The sequence below is a fragment of the Eretmochelys imbricata genome, chromosome 6 (assembly GCF_965152235.1).
Source record: "Eretmochelys imbricata isolate rEreImb1 chromosome 6, rEreImb1.hap1, whole genome shotgun sequence".
Classification (NCBI taxonomy): Eukaryota; Metazoa; Chordata; order Testudines; family Cheloniidae; genus Eretmochelys; species Eretmochelys imbricata.
The window spans coordinates 44,532,019-44,559,935 of record NC_135577.1 but is presented as its reverse complement, the minus strand read 5'-3'; the positions used below and the strand labels follow the sequence as shown (position 1 = coordinate 44,559,935).

Genomic DNA, 27,917 nt, shown 5'->3' with positions numbered 1-27,917 from the left:
CAGGCATTCTGCAGTTGCCTTTATGGAGTGCATTCTGCAAGTGTGTATGGAGTGCCCCTCAAAGCCACCACACCAGAAGCTGCTGATAAAAAAAAAAAAAAAGATACAGATGGACCATTAGATTTACAGTCCCATCAGAAAGAAAAATACATTGAAAAATTCCCTTCCCTTATTCCTATACATATTTTTAAGAAGAAATGCTTATTGGCACTTCAGCTTTGGCGTGCCTTGACACAGCACCAATCTCCAGTTCCAACCATGGTGATCACAGCTGGAAGTGGGGAGAGAGGATATTCTGTTGTATGAAGCTACAAAATTCCAGCCCCTATTCCAAGGGCATGAATTCAGGGCAATGGCAGTGAATACTGGCACTGTTTTTCACAGGCAGTAGTGATTTTGACTGATGTCTCACTCCTGAAGGTCACAAAGGCACAGAGAACACAGTTGCTACTGGCACCCTGAAACCATCTGCACCCGCATGTCACTAGCTGATTTCCTGCGATGGTGCCAGCTGAACTCATTGCTGAGTGGCAGAGGAAAGTGTCCTTTCATGGAGGAAAAAGGGCACTCATCCCCAGAAACCTTCAGGAGAGGACTGCAGAATATCTCCATAAACGTTTCATTGAGATCTCTCAGGAGAGATAAAAGGAACATCCCTATTCGCATAAACAAGCTCCCCCACCCCCCATCCCAACCCAGCAAGGGAATGAAACAGCAGATGCCGACTCTACGACTATGTGAGCACGGGACACTGAACCAACGTGGATTGTGCAATCAGACTGCCATAGTACTGGTTCAGGAATTTGTTTTGAATTTACTTCCTCATTTTTATTTTCTACAGAATACCACTCAAACCCCTTGTCTTCTACACTTGATGATGGGCCAAGCACCATCTTGAAATGGTGGGGAGAAGATAGGGAAGAATTAAAGGCAAATAAAACATTGCAAGGAAAGTTGTGTGTACACACTTACCTGAGCTTTCCCTTTCATCAGCGGGCTCACTTGCACTTGCCTGGCAAGAGTGGCTACACTCCTGCAGAGTTTCAAACAGGTCACGGCTAATGGCATGGTTGGAGTCCCCTACCATGTCTCCTTCCTCTTCCTCACTGTTTACAGCAGGAGTCTCCATCTCACACTCCTCCAAAGTATACACAGTGACCCACAGCATGCTGGTGGATTCACCACCAAATATGACATGCAGTTCATTGTAAAATCAGCAGCCTGTAGGGCAGCACCAGACTTCTTGCTGCCCTCCCTTGCCTTGTGTTTCTCCTTTGCAAAGTTCCTTCACTTTCACGTGGCACTGCTGTTGATCCCTATCATACCCTTTCACATGCACCCCTTGTGCAATCTACTCGTAGATGCCTAGATATATGCCATAGATATGCCTAGATATATGCCATAGATATATGGCAGTTCCTCTGCTGTGCTTGCACAGTCTTTCCCGCATCAGCCAAGGAGATCAGATACCTTCCATCTACTCCAGGCAGGAGTGTGTCTAATACCTGTAATGTATTCATGGCGCCAGCATGGTTGATAACACAGTGAGCAGTTGAGCAGCTCTGGGTGCTCACCCAGGAGGGCAACCAAAAAATGGCATTTCCAAAACAGGCAGGGTTTAATTGGTTGGGGGGGGGGGGCAGGATGGAGTGGGAGCTTCCAGACTCTGGGACCCCTACGTAGTGGAACTTAAAATTTTGAGCAAAGAGGTCACTGTCACAGAGACAGGAGCACAGCTGCTGGAGGACTCTTCAGGTCAATACAGCTTGCACTGTGTATACACCTGCACTGCATTGACCAAAGTAGGTCGACCACGGTTCTACTCCATTCAGGGAGGTGTATTGGGAAGCTTATGTTGGCCAGAGACAACCTGAGCATAGACACATGCATTTAATTGGTCAACACAAGGACACTTATATCAACCTAACTTTTGTAGTGTAGACCAGGCCATAGTTTGACCCAGCTTCTTGCTGCAAGATTTGGCTACACTTGGCAAATAGGCTACCATCATTGTGTTTTGGAAAGCAACAACATTTACCACACCTTTAAAATTTGTGCCAGTAGCCAACCACCAGATCTGCACTTGAGAAGCATAACAATGAAGAACAGTTAGTGCACTTTACTGGATTCTTAAAAAAGAACAGTACGTAAAGTCTGACAACTTCAACACAAACCCTCAGCCACAACAGTGGACAGCCTTCACCTGTGGTTATAAATCAAGCAGTGTCAAAGAAGCACTTTTTATTACCTTTATTTCAAAGGTAAGGCTGCCCCTTCATTTTAACACCGCTGTAATTTATATGATGGCTGTAAGACAACTGACACCTTAAAACTAATGAATTTTCATGGCTAGACAGTCGAAAAAACAACTTCTTTCGTACAAGTATTGATGTGAAGAAGATATACAGTGACTATTCAGCTCTGTTCTCTTAGGGATGGACTTTAAGGCTTGACAAGTTTAATCAGGTATATAGTAGCAGTACTTCATATGTACATACCCATTGCATATGTGTGAGAGGAAAAAAAGCCCAAACTAACCCACAAAAGATAGTCACTGAAATTAAATTTTTATTTTTACTACAAATATGCTGTATTTGAAAGGTGATCTGCAAACAGGGATGTCATTTCAGAAAAATTCTTCAGAGGGGCAAAATTGTATCACCATATAGAACACTAGATATGATTACGTTCTATCCTGCAAAGTTTTGGAGGACAGGTGCGGGGCAAAGAGTGGAAGACAAAATGGAGCCTACAAACCTATGAAAAATCAGGGGAGAGGAACCAAGGTCTGAGGAGCGGCAAATGCCCCCCCATACTCTATAGCAAGTAATGCCCCTGACTGCAAAGAGTGAGGAAAAAGGCCTTGTGAACAAATTTTTGTTTCTTTGGCTCTCTTTTTACATCAGAATTGCTCATTCAAGTTAACTCTCGCAATATAAGACCCTAGTCGAGACAGGGCACCAGCAGTTTTTAACTCAGTGCAGTGAGTTGAGATAAAACACAGAAATATATTTAAAATAAAAAGGCGATTCACACACAACTGTATACCTTCAAGAAATAGGGCTTGCAGAAAAGCACCAAATCTCTCACTATTAGTGATAAAAACTGCAAGATTTGGCAAGTCCAGAATTATGCAGCTAACATATCATGATTAGATCATCCATTCATAAAACTGTATAGGGAAGAGGTACACATTGATTACGCAGGGCTAATTATATCCAGGGATCAGCCACTGGTTTGAATGTAGTCTAGATGTACAAATGCCACACAATATTTGTTGTGCTGTCAAGCAAATTTTGCTAGACATTACTGACTCAGCCTCCCAACCGTGAACTTTAATAATAAAATTCCAAAAACTTATGAACTGTAAGTGATGCACATTAATCTTTTTCATCATAAGGAGAGCTTATAACAGTGGATCTCAACTTTTCCATACTACTGTCCCCCTTTCATGAGTCTGATTTGTCATGCGTACCCCAAGTTTTACCTCAGTTAAAAACCTACTTGCTTACAAAATCCGACATAAAAATAGAAAAAAAAGTGTGTCAGCACATTTATGAAAAAAATTGCTTACTTTCTCATTTTGTCTGTATGAAATTTTAGTTTGTACTGACTCTGCTCGTGCTTTTTATGTAAGCTGTTGTAAAGCTAGGCAACTATCTAGATGAGTTGATGTGCCCCCTGGAAGACCTAAACGTACCCCTTGTTGAGAACACCGCCTTTATATAGTGTAAATTTAAAAAAAATATTTTGGGGAACCAAATGTAACCATCTTTATTATTTAAAAAACACAAACAAAATAGGCAGGCCCCCTAACATTGGGCAAGCCTTGGATTTGTTATTTTAGCACATAGTATATTCACAGGGGCAGAATACAGTCCCAGTGAGTGATTTCTCTGATACTGAACTGATACAGAATTTTGCTGTTTCATGAACAACCAACTTGGCAGTACTGCATGACATTCATCTTCAGGGCCGGCCCACAACATCTTGGCACCTGAGGTGGGGAGCTCAAATGACGGCCCCATGCCCCCTCGCTTGGGCCAAAACTTTGAAAGGTCTTAATTCTGCCTTCTTCCTGTTCTACTCCTCTCATGGTATTGCTTTGCTACCTACCCCAATAAAGGAGAACTAACAACTTAAAATGCCTTGTTCAAAATTTGTAAGTAACACTTAACTTTCAAACACCTGAACAGCAAATGTAACTTTTCTTGTCTGTACAGTAAACATTGGCATTTTTATCTGTTTGAATAATCAAAGTGGTGCTTTCCGTACCTTCATTGTTGCAAAGATTTGAACTGCTTCCTGCTGAAGGTCCACAGTCTGGGCCAGCTCATGCTCTACTGAGATGGTTGCAAGGCTGACCAGCCTCTCCTATGTCACTGTGGAGCGCAGATGTGTTTTTATTAACTTCGCCGTGGAGAAGCTGCCTTTTCCACTGGCAACTGTTACAGGAAGTGTTAGAAGTATGTGCAGAGCAACAAAAGCATTTGGAAAGAGGGTGGTCATCTTACTTGTGCACACATATTCCAGAACAGCCTTTGGAGTTGATCCTGCTGAAATGTATCTTGAAAGGGCTTTCAGTTCATCACCTAAATCACTCGCATTAATATCGCGCATGTCATCATGTGTCAGCACTGTCTCTAGTGCCCTGCATTGCTGGTGTAGGTCTTCTTCAAGTATAGTGAGGAGTTTTGGAATATCATACAACATCCCAAATATGCTGCTGTGTTCCCTGAGCTGCATGAAACATTCTTCAACTGACTATATTGCACAGTCTAGCACCTGGTTAAAGAATTCAACTTTGAATTGTTGTTTGGGGTCTCTTCTGGGATTATCCCATGCCTCGTAATCAAAATGTCTTCTTCTTCGGTGACTCTTGTATTCTTGAATGGGTGGGAAAATAGCTTCACTGTGAAGTTCCTCTGCCAACTTCCGTGCACTCTTCAGAAGGTTTTGAAATCCTTCATCTGACCGGTAAGACTGTAGGTATGACTTTGCTTTGTCCAGTTGTTCCATTGCTTCAGATATGTCAAGGTCAACACCTTGGAGTCTCTTGCTTACAACATTTATTTCAAACAGTATGTCATGCCACAACACTAAGCCACACAGAAATTTGAAGTTATGTATGTTTCTGGTGATTCCATTTCCCTCTGCCACTGTTCTGCCCCGAACAGTACCTGTCATAGCATTATCCTCATAATGGCAACTATGGCATCATCTGTCTTCCCAAGTTGGTGTTTGATAGGCTTTATCACCTCCACTCAACTTTCCCATTGTGTGGCACTCAGTGGTTTCAGTGTCAGAGAAGATGGTCCCAGATGTTGCTTCAAAATTTGCCATCGATGAGTTGATGCAGAAAAAAAAAAAAAATACATAGATGCTTTGAATTACATTAAAAAATTCAGCAGCCTCCCTAGAAGTTGATGCTGCATCACTGACCACCAAGTTCAATTAATGAAAACTGCATGGGACAAAAGAAAAAAAAAAAAAAAGCTCGAGGGTTTAACTCTTGGATCTGTGTCTGCACTCCTCTGTTCTTTCCTCTCATGTTGGCACTGTTATTGTAGCCCTGACCTCTCATGTCAGCTATCGCAATTCCTGTATCTTTCAGCTTTTTAAGAGGCACATTTGTCATACCAGTTCCTGTAGTATCATCAATGTCAAATTCTAGAAAATGCTGACAGTCACCATTGCAGGGACATTTTCACTAGGTGGTTGTTGTTGTTACAAAATGCAGCATTAAAGTAATTTGTTCTGTATGGCTGATGTCAGGTGTGCAGTACAGAATAACAGAGTAATATCTTGCTGACTTCAGATCTGCCACAATCATCTGTTTGACTTTTGTTGCCAGTAACTTGTTGATCTCATTTTGAATGGTTTTTCCAAGGTAGTGGTGTGTGTACATTTCTTGAGTGGTGACTCTTCTTAGATGATCCTGGAGTACAGCATCAAACTCAGCCATCAGCTCCACAATTTTAAGGAAGTTTCCATTGTTTGGCACATACAGCTGATCTAAAGTGCCACGCAGTGCTAGGTTTTGGGTAGCAAGCATTCTTGCAATGGCAATGAGGCTTTTGAGAACATTTTGCCAGTAAAGAGACTGATGAAATCTTCTCTTGATGCAGATCATCCATGGTGGCCTTTAACTTTAGTCTCATCTCAAGCTCTTTCCACCTATGGAATGCCCTCTGATGATTTGCTGCCTTCTCATGCCATGCCAGGTTTCTAGCCAGATGTTTCCAGTCCTTTGTTCCTGTAGAACACAATGTGGCTGGAACTTTACACTGGAAGAGTTTGCAACAAAAACGTATGCAGCATTCTGGGTTTTTGAGTACATAAGCCCTGGCCTCCCCACTTTGTCACCATTGGGGATTTCACGCCAGTAATGTGTTGGATGGAAACTTCTATTTTCATTGTCTTTGGGGAACATGAAGTTTTTCACTTGCTGTGGCCCAGGCAGTACAAGGAAGTCCCTCAGGCTACTGCTCACGTGGGTCCACAGTCCTGGATCATCTAGACTTAAGGAACTAAACTCAGCAGCAGCTGTTTCTTGCGCCTCCACCACTCTTCTCTGAGCTCCACTTTTTTTCAGGAATGTGCATGGTTAATCCATTTGAGAGGGAGATATGGATGCTGCAGTAGCTGCCAGGTCACCTGCACTCTGACTAACTGAAAGATCAGGCATCTCCTCATCACTCACATCTTCACTGGGGCCGGAAGGTGCACCATGAACATTTGTATCTATGTATCTCAGGAGAGCTCCTTCCTGCTTAGGTAGAAAAGCTTCCTTTGCTTTCTTTCTTTTTCCGAATGCTGCCCCAGAGGGGCGTTTTCTTCTTTCATTCGTGACTGCTGTTTTGTGACAACTCTCGTAGCTCTCAACACTCAGCTGAACGGGACAAATAAGCAGGCTGGTAGCAGGGCCTGACTGAGGGAAGATATCAGCATCTTAAGGGCCTAACTGGCTCCTAATACTTCAGTTGACTGCCTGTTCTCCTCAAGTGGGTTCAGGGAAGCAGCAGGAGACAGACAGGAAGCTCCCTGAGAAGCTGGTGTTAATCAGTCCAGGCTCCTGGGGGGTGCTAATGAGGCCCCTCCTCCTCTCTCTCCCTGCAGCTCCTGCTGCTTTCTGTTATTCCCTCTCACCTTTTCTCCTGCCTGCCTGTTATGTCTCTTGTGCCCTCCTTCCTCCAGCACAGCACTTCACCATCTCTGTGCATCTAGAGCAGAGAGAATACACATGCACCAGCAGCAGACAATTTTCTACACTCTGGGTCCTAGTGGCACCCCCTCATCCCCAGTCTGGCACCCAAGGTGGCCACCTCAGTTCGCCTCATGGTAAGGCCAGCCCTTTTCATCTTGTAACTAGGTAATTCTGTCTTAATACATTCAGGACTAAAAAAAGTTAACATTGGAAATTACAATACTGAAGAGGCTTGCAAAATAATGAATTTTTATTGGCTAAGCACAGCCACCAACATTTTTGCTCATAGCCAGTGGCGGATTAGCCACTGGGTCAACAGGGCCCATGCCCAAGGACTCTGCCCAATTGGGGGGGGCCTGGAAAAATGGGCACCCCAGTTCCCCAACCTGCTCTGCCCAGCCAGCACTCCTGATGGGGAGAGAGGTCGGAGTGCGGGGGCTTGCCCCGCTCCGCCCGCCCAGCATTCCAGCCAGCCGGGCGGGCAGAATGGGGAAAGCCCCCACGTCCTGACCCCATTTCCCCGGCAGAAGAGGGGCAAGCCCTTGAGCCCCAACCCCACTTCCCGGGGCGGTACCCCACTTGCTATGGCCCAGGGCCCCACAAAACCCTAATCCTCCCCTGCTCATAGTACTGCAGCATATTTGCTATAGATTAATAAACCAAAGTGTGATACAGGCTAATAGTTCACATCCATCTCTAATTTCTTTAGAGAACACAGAAATTCTACAATGCATTAATTCAACACATCTAGCAGAAGTGTTTCAGGCACTGAGGCCTAACATACTATGTCAAAGGTATAAATTATGTTTCCAAGACAGCTTCAGGCACTGCCTTGTTTGGAATTGCTAACTGAGCAACAATGTTTCTCCAAACAAACTAATGTGCAAGAGGCTAAAGGGCAGTGAAGGTAATTATTGGAAGGAAATTTTTCACTAGGCCAAAAGGGAATAATTAAACCTGTGAATGCTAAATCACATCATGGACATTAACAATGAAGTAATCAGGTGTAAATGATGGCAAAACCCTATCTACACAACTCTTGAAAGGAAATTAAGGCAGTGAGTAACCTAGACTATGGTTGTCTAAGCAACACAAAAGTAGGATCCCCAAACTTCATTCACTATTCTTTGTGAAACGAAATTGCTGAAGAATAAGTGGTTAAACTGCATTCTGCAATTCTAGATCCAACATAGTTTACTTATTGCTCATTAATCTCTACAGATATCTTTTTCCAGTTAAAAATGGATAAAATGTGACCAAAGCTTTCCAGCATTTAAAATGCACGTTATGCTTTCAGACCACAATTGTATTTGGAGGGTTATTTTGCTTAATTAAATACAATACATGAGAATAAACACACTGAGTTCTAGTCCACTCCTTCCTCCAATGCCTCGGGCTACAGTGTGGAAACTTAACAAAAGGCATTTGCGCAACACTGGAGAGATCCTGAAGAATAGCTGGAATAGGAGTCTCTCATTTTAAGTGAGTCAGAGTTCTGGAGCAAAGAGATCTTTAAAAGATTTAGCAATACACTATCCATAGCAAGTAGTTCATGGTTATTTTCATAGTCCCAGATGCCAGCTTTGGGATAATCGGTAAATATTCTTTTTAAAAACAAGCAATAGGTGCAAAATGTTGCTAATGTACAAGGCAGAAGGAACACGTCTCCATATTTCTAATGTCCTAAGCATCTGATCAGAGTTTCAAGCAAACAGACTATAAGAGTGTTCATAAGGACTATGATCCAAAGCCTACCAAAGTCAATGGCTTTCGATCAAACTTCAGAAGTTATGCAAGGTGTTTATTGAAAAGAGACTCTGCAGATGTGTATCATTCAGAAACCGAAAGGTTTAAAACTCTTAGCAGAGAAACTATGGAACTGAATATGTGCAGCGACTGAGTAAGGAAATGGAACAGCTTTAAGGAATTTGCTAATGGTACAGATTAATGCTCAAGACTGCCTCTCTTGCTATATAAAGACAGAACTATAAACCAGGACATGAGGATTGTCTTGTACTCAATGGAGTTCATATTCCATGGGATCTCAGACATGCTCCTGGACAAGCAGCAGACAAAGGCAGAAAAATTCTCTGCTCACCATTGTGCTGAGGATGAAGATTTCCCCCACCCCACCTCCAAAAACTGCACTAAGGAGAGAGCACTCAGAAAGAGCCCAAGTGGACTAGAATGTACTGTAAGTCAATGGTTCTCAAGCAGGGATCCGGGACACCTTGGGGGGCCGCAAGCAGGTGTCAGGAGGTCCTCCAAGCAGGGTCAGCATTAAACTAGCTGGGACCCAGGATAGAAAGCCAAAGCCCCACTGCATGGGGATGAAGCCCAGGGCTCTGAGCCCTGCCACCCAGGACTGAAGCCAAAGCAATGTAGCTTCGTGTGGGCCGCTCTGACATGGGCCCCTGGGCAATTGCCCTGCTTTCTCCCTTAACGCCGGCCCTAGCTTTATATGCAGAAAAATAGTACTTGTGACACAGATGGGCCGTGAAGTTTTTATGGCATATTGGGGGGGGGGGGGGGGGAGGGGAAGGGGGAGCAGACTCAGAAAGAGAAAGGTTGAGAACCCCTGGCCTAAGCAACTGTTTGAGATCAAAGATGGAAGAGGCCTATCACTGAAAACGATCATATTTATGGTGACTATCTCCAGAATTATTGACTCCTCTATGGTCTCAAAATGCAGTAGTTTAAGGGACACCACAATTTGAAATGTGGTCTGTAAAAAAAGGTTTAAAAAAAAAAAAACCCTGCAAATGCTACACCTCCCCTCCAATTTACTGAATTTCATAATCATATTTTCCTTTCTTCTTTTATTAAAGCAATTTCCCAGAAAGACCAAACCACAAGAAAATGCCTACACAGGATCAGCAGTGTGCCAGAGATCCCTGAAAGATTTAAACACCTGTGCAGGAACTGCGGCTGGAAGCCCTGTATCTATTCTGTGTCCCTCAAAGAATCCCCAGGGAATATAATAAAGGAGAGGGGATAACTGCTCAATAATTATGCAAGTCCTGGATGATTACATAAGGGTGGACAGGCAAATGCAGGAATTTTCAAAGACTGTTTGTTCTCTGAGAATTCAGAAGGGCTTTCAACCAAACAACATTGATACTAATGGTGTCTTCATCTCCACTGTGATTCCAGGTGACCCTGTATACCTACCTTTTGCCTTGTCTAATTAAACCATTCCCAGATTACGCAAAGAGATACAGATCCAATGGTACGCTCAATAAGTATGGGATATAGTTTTTGGCAGACAAAGCAAGGTGGAGAGGTCCACTCATCCACAATGACAACTCATTAACTAACTTAGCTATTACAGCACTGTATGCTGCATTTTGCAGGTCGCATATGTGAAAGAAAAGGCAATGTCTTCTAAGAATACAAGTGAGGAGACAGCAGGGTTTACAGCAACAGATGTAATTTGGGACAGGCAAGCTGATCCATCCAAGATCAGCATGATGCCCAAATTAGAAGTATTCTGTGCACACCTTTCCAAACCATTAACAGAGATGGAACAGAACTAAATATTACCCCCTTTTTTCCTGTATTAGGAGTCATTTATAACAATCTCTTCATTTGTACAATGAGGGAGTTCACGGAAGAGGGATTTCATGCGGTACTGATACGGCAGTAATCACTGACAACTTGTGCTACTAAATGGGATTAAAAGTTATTATGATGCTTTTGATAGCCATTTATTTTTCTCTTGCTTTGTTATTTGTATTAGTTATGGTAAGGGAATTTATGGGGACACAAGTTGATCTTTTGTATTGATACTGAACGGTATGTTCAATGAACAAATTGCACAGAAAGTACCTTCTATACAAACAAGCTAGCAGGACACCAGTGCCTTCATATCAGCCTCGGGCCAGCTGGCAGCATGCTGTGAGGAAGGCCTCCTCTGAGACATGCAGGTGACAGAAGGAAAACAAAATCAACGACATTGATCTCTGTGAGAATAACACAAAACTGAGCTCCACAGTGCATGCAGCATTATTTGCACAGGTAAGTGGCCTCTGGGAAATACGACCCCGTGTAGCGTTCAGAAAGCGAATGAGACAAGCCATTTAGGCAGCACCCAGTTTATTGTGAGGTAGTATTGGGAAGACTGTTTGCATTGTTTGTGCTATTATGCCACTGGTCCCCATGCACACTGGAACTTCATTAGTGGAGATTGCCATGGGGGTTAGCATTGCTTGCAGCAAGCATCACTGTTAAGTAGTGACACAAACATCCACATATATTTGTATGTGCGTGAGTTAACATGAACTGTGTTACAGAAGTGCTTGGAAGAACATGCTGATGGCTACTGTCCCGCAGTTTCTCATGTGGATGAAGATAGTGACTGTCCAAGCAGACGTTCTTACCCAGGATTTGGGGTGCTTGACATGCAAAGCCACAGCAATAACTTGTGGCATCACTCTGGATTTATTCTGATGGCCCAATGTCCTGAGGCAGTTTGTAAGAGAGAGAAGCTGACTCTTGATGGTAAACATGGATGCTTTAGCTGAAGTTCTAAAAACTGTCCAGAGGCTACTACATCCACTAATTTTCCTCTCAGTGAATCCACACCCTACATAAAATGTCTGAAAATCAGGACGCTAGACACTATTGGCCTGGAAGTTAGAGGCACATTGACTCCCTTTTACCACATTTTTGGGAGGAAGTGGGTATAAACGTATATACGTAAACTAGCTCAAGTTCTTAAAATGAAATATTTCAAGCAAGAGTATGTCAAATCAAAATAAATGATTAATTGACCTGGATATCTAAGGGATTTAGTGTCTCCAGTAAACACTCAACACGGTTACCGTGCCAGCAGATTTGCCCTTGGAACAGACATGACTTTTCTACACCTTACGAGACTCAACACACTAGTTCTGTAAAATATTAACAGTTTGGTCAATATTAGCACTTTAAAAAAAAACAAAAAAACAAGTGTTAAAATCAACAGCAGTAAGAAAGTATCAAAAGGTAGGACTGTGTCCAACTCCAAATCTCCAGCTGCCACGTGTCAATAGTAGAATCCCACAGTACTGGAACATAAAAATCTGCATCAGATCCTTCTCTCTCTACCAGATCTTTTCACTCAAAACTTCCATAAAGGACAGTGGGACTTGGGACCAAGTAAGGACAGCAAGAGCTGGCCCTATATTAAGAGTAGTTGTTATGCCAGTTTTAAAACAGTTGCTTTTCAAAATATCTTAAAGTAAAAGTTCCAAAAAGTGTTTAAGTCCCATTTTCGTGTGACTTGTCTGAAAATGGGACTTAGCCACTCTTAAAAATAAAGACCCCGGTAAAGTTTTCAAACAGCCAACCATACATTAATCATTTCTTAAACTACAAAGCACTACTCTTCCAGAGTAAAAACAAATTATAAAAAAAAAAAAAAAAACACATGGATTTTTTTCCCCCCTTTCTCACTTATTTTCCCCAAGAAATCAACAGAACCATGATCTATTGGAGGAATCAGCAAGAGCAGCACCATTAAATGAACACTAATATAGACATTATGGGGGAAATGGGCTTTGTACAATTTCAAGAATTCCTAATAATTTAATTTTAAGGCAAATTACAGACAGTGATCTTGACCCTGAAATTTTGAGCTCAATGGGAAGTGTGCACGCAGAGAGCCGGCAAGACAAGTCTTGTGTAGACACAGACATTCATGTGTATTGATTTTAGAAATCAGAGACAGAAGAGACTCCAATATCATTTAATCCAAGCACTGGAAAATGTCACAGAATTGTTCTCCAAATGATTTACCCTGTGTAATTTTAATAAATCCTTCTAGCAACAGATTTCCATCACTTCTCTTGACAACTTTTAGGCCCACTACCCAAAAGATCATACAACTGGGACATTTTCTGCCAATATCCAGCCCTCATTTTTCTCTGTTCATACCATTAAGTATATGTAAGTTCAGCTATCCAAAGGAACTGCCTACAGAACATGAACAGAAGAGAGCCCACCACTACCTTTGTAGCTATGAGACCAGGTGATCATTCCCTTGTAAACTCCTCAATGGGAGTCCTTGGCACAAAATGGCAGCCCCATCCAGCTGTCAGCCATTTTACTTTTTTAGGAAGCTGAAGTTCGACATATAAAATATTGCAATATTTTGGTTACTGAATGGTCTCTGGCTTTCTAGGCTTATAATTAAAACAACCTGCTAAAAAGCCCTTAAAATTAAACTTTTCAGACAATTAACATGGACTTGAAAGGTTTGAAATTAAAATAAACCTCCACCGCAAAACTTGAAAAGAAGCCACTTCACAGGACATCTTGACGAATTAACCCCTCCAGTTATGCTTGGAAATAGAGTTCCAAGCTCTCCAAGGGAAGCATTCTAGAGGGTGGGGTCCCTGGCCTGGAAGGGGCAGTGATCTGGGTGGGGTGAGGGAAGAGGAAGACTAGCAGGGGGTTTTGTAGGATGCAGCTCAGACAAGACTCCCCAAACTTTCCTGAGAGAATTTGTGTGTGTGAACCTCAGCTCATTCAACTTCTAAGGCAAGACTCAACTCAGTGAGTTCAAGGATCAGCTCAGATTAATAGAACTATAGGCCCTTTCCTGGTCTGATTTTGGGCTTTTGCTAATTAGAAACCAATATGAATTCTAGATCCTGCAATCATGTAACCTGGGAAACAGGACAGCTTCTTTCCTGTTTCTGGGTGCAGGAAAGGAATTCTAAGGGAATAAGTACTGGATCTGTCTAAATCTTGCCTAATCTAAAAAGAGTCTAGAAGGGGGACTAGAACCAGCAATCCAAGTGGGATTAGTTTTGGGGTTCCAGCATGGGTCTGCACTCCAAAGCTGCAGATTAAATAGGCTCTTCACCTGTCCATCCTCTACACTGCTAAACCTGTATTTGGAAAAACAGCAGAACCACCACCATAGTAGGAATTACTTTAAAATCATATTTAAACAATTCAAAATAGTACACAAGTACAAACAACATGGAAGAAATTATTGGAAGTGACGAGAGGGGTAAATTCCCTGAATCCCCGCTGAACTATTTCATATATTCCAGTGGCAAGCGTTTTTTTCATTCCTCCCCCAGCCTTACAATGGCTTTTCTTTCCCTTTGGTGATGAAACAGCAGTGTTGTGCCTTGATTTCTTGCTACGCTCCTGACGACTGAGCACTAACCCACTGGCTAGAGTGGAATGCAACAGCAAACTCTCACTTTGTTACCACACAATAGAAACTTTAGAGTCAACACAGTGCGGTGTTTGGTTCGGATGATAGGAAACAATTGGTCCCATTTTGTGGCTTGAAAGGGGACATAATGAATGTAAGGGGAGACAGCCCCCATGACTTGTTCCAGTGGGAACCATGCATCTGTGTTCATATCTTGTGTATCTGCCAAGCAAATACCAAACATCAAACACTGACAACTACAGTGTCCAAATATTTTAGGAAAATTGTCACTTGGTATCATGTGTCATTAAAGATTAAATGAGACCATGGAGGAGTCTGCTGCTTACCTAAATTATTAATATTGGATTGCTGAAATGGATTTGTTCTACATCTGGGATTCTATTCCCACAGCAACACAGTGTGATGTGAAATAATAGGACTTTGGCAAAAGCACTTTGATTACTAACAGTAAACCTTGTGGTTAACTTACCAATTTACCATGAAGTTTGAAGCTTGCAGCCCTTTGCCCTTACAGCCCCACGCCCCGTTTGCAAAGACAGGAATGAAATATTCCATATGTTTTCTTTGTCAGTAACAGGGCTATCGAAAGCAGGGCCACATTAGTCTCCCTGCTGAGGGACTGGGTCATGCTATTCACGTGTAACCATGCAGATGTCAAGAAAGTAATGGGAAAATTCTTCAACAAAAAACATTTTCACAGAACGAGGTTACAAAATGCACAACTCCATTTGCAGCATCATTCAATTAAGCTAAATTAAACAGGTTTGGCAGTATTATTAAATTAAACTAAATTAAGCTGAGTAGCTCTGAGGTCACACAATGTTTTATGATTCAGTACCAACTGTGTATTATTTAGAAGTCAGAACACAATTTCTTGAAGTTTTATGGGGAGACATTCAGCAGGCTCATTGTTTTTCTATTGTTAGGTTATTCAGTTTTTAAAATAAGATGTTTTAAGTTTTAAAAGGGAAAGCTTAGCTGAACAGCCATTGGAACACAGTGTACAGCTATTTCGTTCTTTACGGCCTGATCCTTCAAGGCAATAAGCCCTCCCAGAAGGGGCTTAGCAACTGCAGCCTCACCTTTGGGCTTGTCTTCATGGGGAAAAAGCACAAAATTAAAAACAAACAAACAAAAATGTACAAGCTAGCAAGTGCTGTAAACACCACAAAGACACAACCCTATTATTGCTAGTGCCCTGTGCCTCCCAGGCGGTGCTCAGCCCTATGCTGGGTCTTTATGGCGTGAGCCTTCCCCTGCATTTTTATATACACAACACGTAGGAACCAATTACTAATTTAAAAAGGTGAAATTCCACAAGACTCGTAGCACTTTACTTACATGCAGTACCTGAAGATAGGATCGAGTCCCAAGTATTTTAAACTGCACATCAGATGATGCAAAATAGTGGTTTCAAAATGGAAATTAACCTTCACGACGCAGAAATCTTACGGCTCAATTCTCAAAACCAACAAATGACTGGAGACTGCTTAGAACTAGTAGATCCTACAGACGTCATTATTAATGTAGTTATAACCACTGATTTCTGTCCTTATCAAACACTTCCTGAAACTTAGTTCTTCCTCAGTCATTTGTCCAACTTTGGAGAGCTTCAAAACAAAAAAATACATCACACCTATTTTTCTCCTCAGGAGAGTTCAGAATGTGGGACTGACTGGCTCCTATTTTATAGGAGGAAGGAGTTGATGCAAGTCAGAGACTTAAGTGGGGGATTTTTGAGGTGTTGAGGACCTTCTTGGAGTCTGGAAGGGAGAGGGTGAGGCACAAGTTGACAGACTGATGTAACCTGATGATGATCCCACATAGACGGTCTTACTGTTTGTAAATCCATACCACATTTATATTGACAGAATGCCATGTTGAAGGATCCCAAAGCTCTTTACAGATACGACTCCAGAGATGGGTGTACACAGCAGACAATTAACAGTACACAGTAATTTAGGACAGGGCAAAGACTGAAAGACTACTCCAGTGCAGCACTTCAACAGCATTTCACCCTCACCATTAAAATACAGACAAGATCTGAATTACAAAATTCATCTCGCTACATATTAAAGCGTCAAGCTTCCACAATTGTTATGCCATGTTATAGTAAAATACTTCTATCTAGTTGTATCAAAAACTGCATTTGATCAGTTAAGTGCAATGAAACGACAAGTTCATATTTTTAACTGTGCATAATATACTGCTCTAAGCTCTCAGTATAATATACCTTACTTTTCAGATGTCCTCATTAACATAAGTTTCCCCAAGTAGAAGTCCCCCAAAAAAAAAAAAAAAAAGCAGTTTCACTTTATCTCTGTCATTACATGGAGTCCACAATATTTCAAATATGTCAGTCTATGTTTCAACTAATGTTTTCTCAACAGCCAAAATGCATTGAACAAAACACTCCTTTAATGGGTTGGTTTCATTTTTAAAGCTCAACTGACTTTTTGTGGTTTTACTAAGCCCCAGGACACCATATCAGTGTGCAGGTATAGGACAATGACAACTAAGAAAACATATGACTTATCTATAATTTCAAGTAGACAAATACAAAATACCAGAGGCATGAGATAAAAAAAAAAAATCACTTGATATTGTTTTTGTCAAAGTAAAAGCAAGTTCTTTCACAGATGTCATACTCCAGCCAATTGCAGAAAATATGCCGACACCATAAGCTGTTCAGAAACAACTCCTTTTTGTTTTTTTAAGCATATGTTATAATATTGCTATGCCCCAGTATATAATGTTGTCATTAGTCTGCACAAAAGACCCTTATATACAATAGGGAATATTGATGGACTACACACACACAAATTATTGTCACATGCATACAGTAAACAAACAAATACAGAAACATTTTATTTTCCAATCTTTCAGTTGTAATAATAAGCATTAGCAATACAATGTAAAATCATTATAAGTTTGGAGGTGTCTGACATGAAAGTCAACAGGAGTAACAGTAGCTCAGCACCTCTGAAAAATCAGGTCACTTCTTTTGCCAAGCACACCAGCCATCTCAGCATTAGTCTCACCAGGCACTAACGTATGCAGTTAACTACAGGACATTCTACACAGGCTTGATATCGCACCAGCAACAGGAGTTTAGCCATTTACTTCAATGGGAGCTGGATCAAGTCCTGTAACATGCATTCTCAAACATTTCCAGAGTGAGGACAACACTAGATCGTGACAGGGACAACCTTCCCTCCCATTCAAAATCGTATGGACAACCTTCCTCTCTCATTCACAGTGACATAAAATCCAGTGGCAGCTAAAGCAATTGCTTACATACCAGTAGGAGAGAGATTAGGAAAGCATTTAATCCATTTTTAGCTGACTTGTAATGCAATTTAGCAGCTGGAAATAATGAAGAGCCAACTTCATGGGACCAGATACCCTTCTACAGATCACAGATTGAGAACTTCTCATTAGTAAATAGCAGCAGGGTTGTTGGTTTTTTGTAGGAGGGGGGAGGGAGAGAGGACCAAGAATGCCAAGAGGCAGATATGAAAGATGAGGGTAGGTAGGCTTCACCCGCAAGGTTCAGGGACAGTGTCCAGATGCAGATGAAGTGCCCAGCCCAGATGCTGGGAAGGTGGCTGGGATTTCTAGAAAAGTGCTGCCCATTAAACTCAAATTGGGGTCTCTCTCTTATACCAGCCTTCTGCTAATAGGTGTCTTAAGTTTGGAGCTCATCTCTTCTCTAACTTCCAGGAGAGAGAAGGAGTTTTCTGTCTCCTCCTTCTGTCAGCCCAGCCTCCTGGGTGTAGAAAGACTGTCTGGATACTTTAGCCTCCCTCTCTCTAACCTCCCCCACAGCGAGGGTAATGAAGGAGAAAGTGTTTCTGCTATTCTAGCCCTCCTACTTTCTCTTTCAGGTTCTTTATCTTGTCTATGAACAAATCCAATATCCGAGCTTTTTCCAGGTGGCAGCAGCATAGAATTGACATGATTTTTGACAGTTTCACCGCTGCCTACAGAGTTCAGAGGGCAAGGTGAAAGCTGCTCAGTCTTGCTAATTTCACTCTGTTGAGGCTTTGGAAAACTATGAGCAGCAGCAGGGGCACTGGAGCTGTCTGTAGGCCCTCCACAATACAAATACTGCACCAGCTTACATTTGATTCCCAGTAAGAAGGCAATCTTCACTGATGAAGGCTAGAAACGCTCAGTCTGATTTCCCAAGGGACCAAGAACACAGTAGCTCTCCTTCACCTTACAAGAAGGTAAGAATGCTTTGCCCTTCTGTAATCTAGGTCAGTAACTTTCTCTGTGTTCATAAAAAAAACAGGGGAAGTGTCTCATGAATGTTTTTGTGAATGCCTGAATTGCATACTCCAGTATTTTTCATGTTAAACACATATTTACTAGTAAAAGCCTATCAAGGGTTAAAGGGAATGATTTACCAGTACACACTTGTTTTAAATTAACGTCCTGAAATTTTTCATACAGCAAACTGATTTCCATGCTCCCTGAAGTCAGGGTTCTGAGCCTCTGCTAGTCAGCATCAAACAAGAAATGACATATGGCTGACAATAATGAACTCAAGGTGCAAAAATAAGTGTCAAGTGCCTGACAAATTAGACACTGTGGTAGGGCATTGATTTTTGGGGAGAAGGAGAGGCACACAAGAGTTTTATTGTCAATTTCACAATTTACACTTTTTTCCTTAACACCTAAGAACCATAAAAAAATCTCTACCTTCTCCTGTAATACCTAGGACTTCATATTTCTTATCGAAGAAAGAAGACACACGAAAAATTATATACTTTAAATGCCCCAATCTTGCAACCAGATCAGCTTGAGAGACCCCTCACTGAATTCAGTGTCACTCTCCACAGCTACAAGGATCAGCTCACCTGGATCCAGTTGCAGGATCTGGGCTGATGTATCCACTCCAGTGTTGTTAGCCCAGACCCACGAAGAGTCTTATACTCTGCTTGGGTGCAGAGCTCCGTGGTAGCAGATCAAGAAGTATTCTGACAGGGTTTTGTTTCGTTTTATTTTTACAGTCCTTTTAACACTTTGCTGTTTATGCTGTTTTTAATTTTTGTTAATGAATAATGAAAAATAGATTAGTCAGTTTCATTTCAGTTTCACTCTTGGTTCTCATCCATTAAAACAATGCTAGAATCCTGAAGGTGGGGAGATGAAAATATTTCTTTTTAAAGCAAAACAGTGTTTTTATTGTTGTCAAAATTATTTGTTATATGTGTGTGGTCTGTCTTTTTCTTTAAAAAAGCCTTAAAAAAAAAAAAGAAAGAAAGCTTCCAGACATACCCCTTTTAAAGAAAAAAATGAGTCTTTACTATATGAATAAAAGTGGACTTTATCACTTATCACAGTATGTGGCACAGGCAAGTGAAAAATTAAACTGCAAAGCCTTCAAACCTATAATGAGATAAGGCTTTTCTATCTCAGGAAAATTATTATTATGCTACATTTTCCAAACTGAAGATCATGCCTGGCCATCCTTGCTTTTCAACATATTCCCTCTGTTAGACAATGTTCATTGCACCTAAGCTGGCTCCTCACCATTCTAATGCAACAGTAATGTTATGGATCAGTTACAAGGCAATGCCTTGTACATGCTACCTACCATTGGTTTAAGCAAAATGCTACATAAAAATTCCAGATGGGAGGGGAGAGGGGAAAAAAAAAAAAAAAAAAAAAAGACATTCAGTTATAAAAACACACAAGTTTTGTTGGATCCAGCAGGACCAGTCAAGTGATTATATATATTCAGCAGGATTATAGTAACTTAGCCGAAAAAGCCCAGCTGGAACAGATTCAGGTGCAACACCTTCTTCGAGATGGGTACAGTAACATTACAAATGCAGAGACACCAATTATCAAATAGCTAGACCTTGCTCATTTAAAAAAAAAATTTTGATTTTGTGAAGCTGCAGAACAACTGTAGAAAATACAGCATTGAAACGGATTGTTTTAAAAAGTCATTTAACCTGATTTTGGCAAATAGCAAAATTAACATTTCCTTTTTGAAAGTCTACTAGGAAAAAAAAAGACATTTTTTTTCTTTTGTGAAGTGATGGGAGATTTGGGAGAAAGGGAAGACTAACCAAATATGCACAGTAAGAATAGAGTGCATTTAAAACAAAATTAGTCAGCAATTGTGTGTTTTCGCCATGCAGGGAGGAGAGTAGAGAATAAAAACCAATGCAAACAAACATGTGAAATGGGCTAGTCATTTATTTTTTGTCAAGGTCCAAATTTCTTGGTCAAGATATGCCCAAGGTCCAGACTCCAGAGAAACATTTTTCACATCGCAACAACAATAATGATAATAATAAGTAAATAAAAAGATTTCACAGTCCATTCAAAGGTGTTTGGAGTTCTGGATTTGGCCCACGATCTGCCTATTGATTACATGAAGATTGTGCCGAATCATGTGGACACTAGAATGCCTATGGTCTTGAAAACATACACACAAAAATTTGAAAAACAGTAAAATTAAAGCAAAGTAACCAATCCCCCCAAAATTGCAAACACTGTCAGGAAATAATTTTGTTTGAAAGAAGTTCTTGGGAAGTAAAGGGAGTGGATTACTTGCAATTTTAAGCTTTCAAAATTTTTCGGCAAATCTTGAAACATAATGCTATGTATCCTAACAATCATTGGCAAGAATAAGGATTATATTTATGGATAGGTAATATACTTTTCATTTTTAAGATACTAATTAAATACTATATTTTATTATTTAAATGGGCTAGGATTTTTTAAAAAAATAACTAGTGATTTCAGAAGCCCAACTGAGTCACCGCAAAAGAGCCTGATTTTCAGGAGGTATCAAACACCCACCCTGTGAACATATCAGACCTATTTAAAGTGTCTGAAGTGGGGAATCCACATATCCAAGTTCCCAAAGACCACTAATCACTAATCAAAAATCTCAGTCAATGTGTCTCCACCCTAGACTTGCACCAGGATTAGACCTGAAAGTATAGTATTTGGGGTTAAGGAATACCAGCAGAAATATAAAAGATTCCCTCAGCATAACTTGCTTTGACCACAGAGAGAATATTTTCTTTTACATAACATATTGCCAGGTCATTGACAACATGCAAAAGATCAGTAGTGTAGTGCAGGGTAAACTCAGTTTATCCATTTCTAATTTGGGAAATATGGAGTTAAGTTTAAGTTAGTTTATCCACTTCTTTGGTTACCACTACACCACTGAGTAAGATCATGTCAAAGAACAAGAACACACTGCATCAATTTAAAAAAAAACAAAACCTCATAGATAGATTCACAGATATTAAGGTTAGAAGGGACCATTATGATCCTCTAGTCTGACGTCCTGCACAATGCAGGCCACAGAATCTCACCCATCCACTCCTGCAATAAACCTCTCACCTATGTCTGAACTACTGAAGTACTCAAATCATGCTTTAAAGACGTCAAGGTGCAGAGAATGATCCAGCAAGTGACTCGTGCCCCATGCTATACAGGAAGGACGAAACACCCATAGGGCCTCTTCCAATCTGCCCTAGAGGAAAATTCCTTCCCAACCCCAAATATGGCGATCAGCTGAACCCTGAGCAAGATTCACCAGCCAGATAACCAGGAATGAATTCTCTGTAGTAACTCCTATCCCACTCCATCTAACATTCCATCGGGCCTATTTACCATGAATAATTAAAGATCAATTAATTGCCAAAATCATGTTATTCCATCATACCATCTCCTCCATAAACCTATCGAGTTTAATCTTGAAGCCAGATAGGTCTTTTGCCCCCACTGCTTCCCTTGGAAGGCTATTCCAAAACTTCACTCCTCTGATGGTTAGAAACCTTCGTCTAATTTCAAGTCTAAACTTCCTGGTGGCCAGTTTATATCCATTTGTTCTTGTGTCCACATTGGTACTGAGCTTAAATAATTCCTCTCCCTCTCTGGTATCTATCCCTCTGATATATTTATGGAGAGCAATCATATCTCCCCTCAACCTTCTTTTGGTTAGGCTAAACAAGCCGAGCTCCTTGAGTCTCCTTTCATAAGACAAGTTTTCCATTCCTCAGATCATCCTAGTAGCCCTTCTCTGTACCTGTTCCAGTTTGAATTCATCCTTCTTAAACATGACAGACCAGAACTGCACACAGTATTCCAGGTGAGGTCTCACCAGTGCCTTGTATAACGGTACTAACACCTCCTTATCTCTACTGGAAATACCTCGCCTGATGCATCCCAAGACCGCATTAGCTTTTTTCACTGCCATATCACATTGGCGGCTCATAGTCATCCTGTGGTCAACCAATACTCCAAGGTCCTTCTCCTCCTCCCTTACTTCTAACTGATGCGTCCCCACCTTATAACTAAAATTCTTGTTATTAATCCCTAAATGCATGACCTTGCACTTCTCACTGTTAAATTTCATCCTATTACTCCAGTTTACAAGGTCATCCAGATCCTCCTCATTAGCTTTCATCTTAACATTTCTGCTTTGGCATAATCAACTTGCTAGATAACAGTTATTTTGCAACAAAGCAAAGCCACAAAGCCTATGATCAGGAAAAAAACATGTAGCCGATTGTATAATTCTGACTTCGGGACCCAACTATATTTTACCCAAAAAATGGCTCCCTACAGTAACTGTATCAACAGTCTCTCTCCTCTCTTGTTCCTCCTGATACCCACTGGATTCACCCGTACCTCATCTACTCTAATCCCCTCTCTTCATATACTTCTACTCCACTCCCTTCTCTGTATTTTTCCCCCCCAGGCTGCCTTGTTCATGGAATATCATCCAAAAAAAAAAAAATCCCTGTTCATCAAAATACCAGCCTTCCTCATTCAAATGCATCATCAACAACAAGAACAAGAATAATAATAAACTTCCATGTCACCCAAAAGCCATGAGTTATCCTCTTTTAAAAAAAAACAAAACCCTATCATTATATGTTTAATGGAAACATCCTGCTCTGCTCATACCATAACTGAGAGTACGTCTTCGCTAGCAATGTTAAAGCGCTGCCGTGGCAGTGCTTTAACGTGGTTGTGTGGTCACGGCACAGGGCTGGGAGAGAGCTCTCTCAGCGCTGTTAAAAAAAAACAAACCAACCACCACCACCCGACGAGGGGAGTAGCTCCCAGAGCTGGTGCACTGTCTACACTGCCACTTTACAGTGCTGAAACTTGCAGTGCGCAGGAGGGTGTTTTTTCACTCCCCGAGCAAGAAAGCTGCAGCGCTGTAAAGCGGCAGTGTAGACGAGGCCTAAGTAACTAGATGATCTTGTTATTGAAACCCCAGTCCTTCCTTCCTTCATCCCCAACTGCTACCACTGTGTGGTATTCACTGATTTTGTCAGATGTAAAATTAGACTGTAGACACTCCATGGCAAGGGACTCAATAAATCCATTAGACTCTGTGAAAAATAATACAGTTTTATGAGTCGTACAATAATAATTAAGTATAGTAAAATAATGGATGAACTGTGAACAAAACATACCAAGAGGAGTATCCAGTCTAGGTTACTCAATTGACCATTGTAAGGTACCAGTACATGCAGAAATAGGAAGAGACAGGAATACAAATGGACATCCACTTGTGATTCTATTCAAGCTAACCTGATATGGAAGATCAGGGAATACATCAGTATATTTTTATACAGATAGAATGTAGTATTAAGATTACACAGTTAAAAGTTATCAAGAAATGCAGTGTAGGTCTAACAATGTTGGTCCCAGGATAGGTGAGGAGAGAGACCTACAGAAGTTGGTCCAATAAAAGATATTGGACCACCCCTCCCACCTTGCCTCTCCAACATCAAGAAATGGAAGACTTTACGTTCTTGCAGGGTACAGGGCAGGCGAAGGATATGGCCATTGTTTGTCTAGAGAGACCATTTTCTCCAAGCTTGGGTCAATAAGGCAGCAGCACACCACGATGACAGTTTCTTGGACAAAACAAAAATGCAAACTTAATTTTGTTTCTAAATGAAAGTTTAGAACTCATAGAATATCAGGCTAAGATGATGCTTACCAAGTGTGCTGAATTTTCTATGTCTTATAAAACTATTATTCTGCCTTTCCCCCCATATCCAAAACTTGGGAATAGCTACGCTCCAAAACGTATTTAAATGCAAAGTTTCAAAAAGCAGCCATTGTTGAGTTCTGTGTTTGAAAAAATCAAAAGCAAGGACAATAACTGGCATGCGTGTGGGGAGCATTTTTAACTCTTGCAGAACAACAGAGCTAAAAGGATTTTGCTCAGATGTAGACTGCCCAAACACCAACACATATTGCAGTCTGTATCACATCCCACCTTCAAACAGAAACAAAGTACGGAATAAGTCAGCCCCAGAGGTGAATTTCCGGAATCTTATCAGCATATGAAACCAGGGAGTTACAACTGAAAGAGTTTGGCAACTATATCTATAGTGGGTTCTAGTTTTAATGGCTTATAACCACTTCTGGACAATAAAGGCAGTCTCACAGATATACAGGGATGATAGCCTAATAATCGTAACCCCAGACCACCTTTCTCCCAAGAATCTTAAAGCACTTTACAAAGTTTGGCAAGATCCCATTTTACATACGGAGAAACTAGGGCACCGGGAGCTTACTAGCAAGTCTCAGGGCATGTCTACATAGCCCTGCAGTTCGCACTACTGGGGCGTGAATAGCACTGCGCATCAAAGTGCTGCGCTATAACTCCCCCAAGTGGATACTGCGAGTGCGAACTAACATGTTCACAGTTCACATTCATGTAGACCTCCTTCAAACAGTACTACACTAATGTTAACGCAAAGTAGGAACCTTTTAGTTTGGCCTGCAGCAATTAGGGGAGTTACAGCACAGTACTTTGCTGCACAACGCTATTCACACTGCCATAGTCTGAGGCCATGTAGACATACCCCACGCCTGCACAGTAACAGTGGCAGAGTGAGATCCTGGTCCTCCTGTCTTCCAGTCCCCTGCTCTTAATCATGAGAAACACTGCCTTTGCAAGAGAAACGCAAGGAAAAAGCCAGCTCCCACTATTACATGGTACTACTTTGCGGTCTTACTGTACAATACAAAGTAATTGCTAAATAATATTTATTCACTGAAATATGCAACTTCCTGCTAACAAGTAAAAGACTCATAAGATTTCAGGCTCAATAATCTGCTCTACGCAACCCAAATGATAAAAATACCTGCATACCTGGTACATGAGAGAAATGGGACATCTTTTGCTAAGGTAGAAACTGATGAACAAGTACTGGGAAACCCTGATAATTCATGCTAAGAACCAGGAGACTCTTTACATAGTCATGAATTTCATGAATAAGAAAGTAAATGAACACACAGAAAAATAAAGACAATTTCATCAAAGTGTAGTTCAGTATTGATTTATGAGTATGCATCATAATTTCCTATAATGTGCACTGTAATACATTTTGCAACAGTAGTGAAGCTTTAGTAATATAAAATCTCACTACAGCCCTCTGCTATTAAATCTTTGCTGAGAAGTGGGATAAGCCTGGTATGTTTTACTGTGAAACTTAACAGGTTTGTGGATTAGCAAAAGTCTACCATAGTGAAAGCTCCTAATCCCTCTTCAGTCATCTCACTACACAAGGGAAATGTACAATTAAAAGTTTATAATAAAATTACTGAATATTTAACACAGATGCCAACTAGCAAATCTTGCCTAAAGTGCCAACTTTCATGCAGGACTTTAAAGAAACGATCAAAGAGACAACCTAAGGTTTAATATGAAAGGAAACTGATTAGCCAAATTCACGAGACTATTAAAACAAAGTAAATAAAGCTGTATCAGAGATAAAAGTTTTCTCGTTTCACCTTATAGACGCAATAGTTTGAACAAATTAACATTTACTGTACTTAATTAACAACATCTACCTCCACTACAGACTTGAAATGGTATTTTGGCAGAGGAATGGTTAGTGTTGTTTATGGATGGACTACCTAACTTACCTTCCAGAAAAAAGAGCTTAAAACTTTTGCTGGGAGCAGCACATCTAATTCACTTGCTAGCTAGTTAAATACACTCTGAATTAATATGAGGATGTTGCAAAGGATACCAATACTTGACCTCTTTCCATATGTTAAGGTGGAATTCTGAATTAAGGCAGGTAATGTAGTTACCTGCTATATTTACCTCATGTTTAACATTTACCTATTATCCTATTCTTTTTCCTCATTTGTATGCAAACCATCTAATCCTCCTTGGCCTTGCATACCTGAACAACAATTAACATTAACCCTTGAACTTCTCTGCTCCTTTGAGCAATATGATACTGCTACATAATTCCATTTTCAAATGTAAGAATTGATTGTTTTTCTCCCTCACCTCCAGCCTTCTCACTTGGCATATTCTGCAGGTAGTCGGTCTCCTGCCATTCTAGATACCTAATCTGCACTTCACTGCCTGAAGTCTATACATCTCTTGTTGTTTCCTTTTTCAGCTTTGGACCTTGCAGAGGCAAAGTAAGTAAATGAACCTGCTTCGGAAATGCCAACTGGGGAAAGTCATCTCCTGCTCTTGATTGATACAAACAGACTTATGGATTTCTTCAACAATTTTTTAGGAAATCCTTCTGTAACCCCAAATGCTTACAACCCAAACATTCAAAGGGAACGCCCCAGGTGGTTAGATACCAAGTTGATAAACACACTTTAGAAACACTGAAGATAGAGAGTTCCCAAGTAAAAAAAAATTAAATGTACATAGCACTGCTCATTTTTTATTGTTCTTAGATAATATGGTCTCCACTTCATAAGGCTGGTTTGACAGACAGAAGGGTCAGAGTTTGCTGTCCTGAGACCTTAGAGCCAGCAAAATCAAAGTATTTGCTTAGTAACAGTGCCTGGATCAATGGGGTTTTTTGTTTGTTTGTTCTTGTTTTTTGTTTTTGTTTTTTTACTGATTATTCTTGAATCCAGGTGTTTCCTCACCCAGCATGCCCAAATTTGGCAGCACAAGAATATTGTCTCATTGATTCTGCCTTGCTCAGTTGATAGTCTTTGCTTGTTGACTGGGAATGGGCATGCACCAACCAGCACGGTCTCGGGTTCTGTTTGTTTGACACACACTAAAAAGGTGTCTAGGTCCAACTTTTACCCAGATCTGCGGATACCCGGCCTCAAGATACTAAAAGCCTGTAGGATGGGGACAAGGAAACACGGACACAACGAGGGGTCTATTTCTCGGGGGAAGGGGCTCTATTAAAACAGAGACAATATCTCCTCTCCCCTTCCACCATCGGGCGGAATAAGGTAGTAATAAGGTACAGCCCACCCTTCTCCCACCTACTTGTCAAATGGGATGCAAGGCCAGGGGAATTAAGATCACCAAAAAGCCTGGCGGAAGGGCGGGCTGGGCTCTAAAAAAAAAAAAAAATCTTTTTAAAAAAAAATTCCCGAGTTTGTTTGTTTGTTTGTTTTTGAAAGCCCTTGGCATTAACCTAGCCCAACCCCAAGTGCCCAGACGGTCTCCGTACCCTGCCACACTAACAGGTAGGGCAGGCATCTGCCCAGGCCATGCTGCCAACGCACCCACCTGGGAAA

General features: G+C 41.1%; 1 protein-coding gene across 2 annotated transcripts in view; it reads right to left on the bottom strand.

The window, feature by feature from the left end:
• Positions 1-27,917, bottom strand: part of LGR4 (leucine rich repeat containing G protein-coupled receptor 4) — a 119,931-nt gene that overhangs the window by 91,400 nt on the left and 614 nt on the right. Inside the window, exon 1 of one of the 2 annotated variants that reach the window (XM_077818487.1) lies at positions 16,620-16,786. The exons of the other annotated variant lie outside the window; for it this stretch is intronic. Within the exon in view, the coding sequence (XP_077674613.1) occupies positions 16,620-16,642 (23 nt within the window). The 5' untranslated portion in view covers positions 16,643-16,786. Of the gene's footprint in view, positions 1-16,619; positions 16,787-27,917 lie in introns of those variants that run through there. 2 annotated transcript variants of the gene reach the window in all.